General features: G+C 40.9%; 1 protein-coding gene across 1 annotated transcript; it reads right to left on the bottom strand.

The window, feature by feature from the left end:
- Nucleotides 1–458: 458 nt before the first annotated feature.
- On the bottom strand, nucleotides 459–4,164 carry SARC_08468 (hypothetical protein). The gene is made up of 4 exons (XM_014297554.1): nucleotides 3,966–4,164; nucleotides 2,827–2,927; nucleotides 1,585–1,689; nucleotides 459–594 (listed from the first exon to the last, which is right to left on the bottom strand). Exons 1-4 carry the CDS (start codon nucleotides 4,114–4,116, stop codon nucleotides 487–489), a joined length of 465 nt encoding a protein of 154 aa, XP_014153029.1. The 5' UTR covers nucleotides 4,117–4,164; the 3' UTR covers nucleotides 459–486.
- Between the last annotated feature and the right edge of the window lie 128 nt (nucleotides 4,165–4,292).

Here is a 4,292-nt window from a genome sequence, read left to right as displayed (position 1 = left end):
ACTCTAGGAGTAAGGATTGCTCTTCCATACCCTGAAACTGTCTGGCACACAACAAACCTCTTGTTCACATTTTTTCTTTTTGTTCATATTTAGAAAAAGCTTATTGTTTATATTTAGAGCGTCTATTGTATATATGTACTTTAAAAAAGCTTATCGTTTAAATTTAAAATGCGTACTGGTTTATGTTCAAAACGCTTATTGCTTACATTTAAAAAACGCTTCTTGTTTATATTTAAGACAAAGCACTTCTAGCTTTTATATTTTTTAAAAGCGATCATTGTTTGAAAACGCATATTGTTTATATTTAAAGAAACACTTATTGTTCATATTGCTCTTTGTATATATTTTATATAACGCTCATTATTTACATTAAGCAAAAGCTTCTTGTTCATATTTAAAACGCGTATTGATCATATATAAAAATCACTCATTGTATATATTTAAACAACGCTTCTTGTCTAATTTTAAACCGTTTATTGTTCATGTTTATTCGCTTTCTAACGACGTCCTTTGTGCGACCTTTTTGCAGCGGTACAGAATAATCTTGTGCACTGTGACTTCGGTGTCCGTCATACCCTCTGTACTCTTCTCACTCTGCAAAACGCAATGCCAAAACAAATGGTGACGCATATGAATGAGACGTCAATCATCTAAATAAGACATAATCAGATGAAAGAAACATACATCAGATGAATAAGACATAAACCTGGTTGAGTTTCGAAGATGGACAATCATAGGACATAAACCTGGTTGAATTTTGAAGATGGATAATCAGATGAATGGGGCATAAACCTGGTTGAGTTTCGAAGATGGATGGTCTGTCGGATAAGTCCCATGTCACAGACGATATACTCGCTGTGATCACTCATGGTCACTACAACAATAGACAGTTGAGATGCAAATTATAGACATTTGACAATGAATTATAGACATTTGAAAGACAATTCTATAGCGTATGCAACTATCGGCAAATGAAGTTACACCCCACAGTACACACAGACGCACAAAACGTGAATATGGAAGTGCTGTACTACAACCGTACAACACACCGTCAGACGAGACAACACACAGCAGCCACGCACAATACACAGGCACTACCGGTTCATTGCATCATATAAAAAACCCTTAAAACCCCAAAATCCAAAACCCTATCTGCAGCTATAGTATCATGCGTAGTGCCTTCCCGTCACGACCAGTTCAGCCCGACACCGGGAAACCCCTAAAACACAACCCACGACCCACACACACCAGTACTACGTCCGTGCACATTACACTGAACACTATGCGGTCACCCACACACACCAGTACTACTTCTGTGCACAACACACTTGACACTATGCAGTCCACCAACGCCCTACCTCACGAGGCAGCACTGCAGCTCGCACACACTGGATCGTTCAAACAACTAGCTAACTGTCAAGTAAACTGTCCAGTGCTTTCGGGCTCTACCCTCTTGTGCACGAAGAGATCGGTACAAAACACAAACCCAACCCACACTTGCTCTCTCTCTCTGTATATATATATATATATATATATATATATATATATGTGTGTGTGTGCCTGTTGTGTTGGGGTTACACATACCAATTTGCTGAGCTCGGCTTCGGCGTCCTGTTGTGTTTTGGTGCGAGCATTGCCCTTGAGTCCGTCCAGGTATTCTAAAACTATCTTAAACGACGCCTTCGGTATCTGCGGGGAGGCAAGCAATCCTACGCTTAATACATGCAGTGACACAGATATATAATCAAACTAAGCCAAGACACCCGATTCAACTTAATGTATGCAAGCAACCCTACGCTTAATACATGCAGGCACACGGATATATAATCAAACTAAGCTAAGTCACCCGAGTTAACTTAATGTATGTAAGTAACCCTACGTTTAATACATGCAGGCACACGAATATATAATCAGACTAAGCTAAGTCACTCGAATTGACTTCATGTATGCAAGCACGCGGTTATATATTCATACTAAGCTAGGTCACTCCATAAGTACTCGGCAAGACACAATCAGGGGAATACATAGACACAAGCAACAACAAGTCAGTGGAATGAAAGGTACATGACACAAGCAACAAGATAGTGGAATGAAAGGTACATGGATGTGGTGCGATTGCAGAGCAGAGTGTAGACATGCTTACGCACTACCTATCCCTTGTATATGTAATGTGTGACAGTAATCATAGTATGCTCAAGTGTTGGTAGGGTGTGTATGTGTTTATGTGATGTATTTGTGACAGTGATCATAATATGTTCAAGTATTTATAGCATGTGTATGTGTTTATGTGATGTATGTGTGACTGTGATCGTAGTATGTTCGGTTTGTAGCATTTGTATGTGTTTATGTGATGTATGTGTGACAGTAATCATAGTATGTTCAAGTGTTCGTTGTATGTGTATGTGTTTATGTGATGTATGTGTGACAGTAATCATAGTATGTTCAAGAGTTTGTAGCATGTGTATGTGTTCATGTGATGTATGTGTAACAGTAATCATAGTATGTTCAAGTGTTCGTTGTATGTGTATATGTTTATGTGATGTATGTGTGACAGTAAGCATAGTATGTTCAAGTGTTTGTAGCATGTGTATGTGTTCATGTGAGGTATGTGTGACAGTAATCATAGTATGTTCAAGTGTTTGTAGCATGTGTATGTGCCCATATGATGTGTACGTATTCCCAAGCTGTGACCTGTTATGTTGAAGCATTGCTTAGAGCTCTATCCCGAGTCATCAAACAGATTCAAACGTTGGCACCAATCGCTCCAAACTACACCACACCATCGAATTCAGATACGCATCACATCCATTCAACCAGAGCACTCACCTTATATGGGTCGTACATGTTTTTGAGTATATACGTGTTCCGAACTTTCTGGAACTTCCAATTTTCTCTGTCGGTGTGCCATTTATTTAGGAATTCCAGCGCTGCGCGGATAAATAAGGAAACGGGTGTGGGGATTAGGTCGGGTGTAGCAAAACCTGGTACATAAATACCAATCTGTAGTCACAACCAGGTGCGGCTTATTAGATCAGGTGCATATAAATCTGTAGTCACAACCAGGTGCAGCTCATTAGGTCAGGTGCATATAAACCTGTAGTCACAACCAGGTGCAGCTTATTAGGTCAGGTGCATACAAATCTGTTGTCACAACCAGGTGCAGCTTATTAGGTCAGTAAAAGGGTAGTCTATAAGCACAAGAATACCCAAAATAGAAACAGAGTAGTCTAGTCTATATACACAAGAATATAAGTATCAAAAAGGGCTTCACAGCAGTGCCCTTTCAACCGGACAGACACCGATGCCAGTGACAACGATGGCTCTGAGGTTAAGGTTTAGGGTTCTAACCCGCAATGGGTAATCGTGCACGCGCACATGTGTGTAACTAAGGGCAGTATGGCGCAGAAATCGGTGGGAAGACGCACGGGCAAGGCTCAGTACCAGCACAAGGAGGTGTTCTAAAAATAGATCACAAGACAAGTCCATGGGGGTGGACTTGACCTAGCATATATACATTTGCACGTATCTCGTGGATGTGAATCTCTAACGCCCACCCGTGCATATATCTCCGAACACATACACAAACACCCACATATATATATATATAGATGCACACCCACACACCTACACCCACACACATATATATATGTGTACACACACACACACCTACACCCGCACACACATATATATATGCACACATACACACCTACACCCACACACAAATATATAAATATGCACACACACACACCTACACTCACACACCCACATATATAAATGTATGCACACACACATACACACCTACACCACATATATATATATATATATATGCACACACACACATCTACACCCACATATATATATATATATATATATATGCACACACACACACCTACACCCACACACTCACACACTACCCCCCCTACATACACACCCCACACCAACACCCCACGCGCACACGCGCATACCCGCTGCATTCGGCGTCACCGCTTCTTCGGCGTCCTTCGGCGCGTTGTCTGTGGCTGCGCCACTTGATTCGCTCTTATTTTCGCTGTGCGCTTTTATGTTTTTTTGTTTTTTATCCTCGGCCGTTTTTTCATTCGGTTTTTTTGTTCTCATGTCCCGTTTCAGTCGTTTCGCCGCCTTCCGAGCTTCAACTGTCTTCACTGCGAATAGAACAAATAACAAAACATACGCCGATGATAATGAGACTACACTGACAGCGCTTACGCCCGCACGCATATGCACCGTATAAAACAGCGACTCGACTGATCCATTGCTATTTTACTTATATA

The sequence above is a fragment of the Sphaeroforma arctica genome (assembly GCF_001186125.1).
Source record: "Sphaeroforma arctica JP610 unplaced genomic scaffold supercont1.765, whole genome shotgun sequence".
In the NCBI taxonomy this organism is placed as follows: domain Eukaryota; class Ichthyosporea; order Ichthyophonida; genus Sphaeroforma; species Sphaeroforma arctica.
Note: the sequence above shows the minus strand (reverse complement) of the source record. Positions and strands in the feature narration are given on the sequence as shown.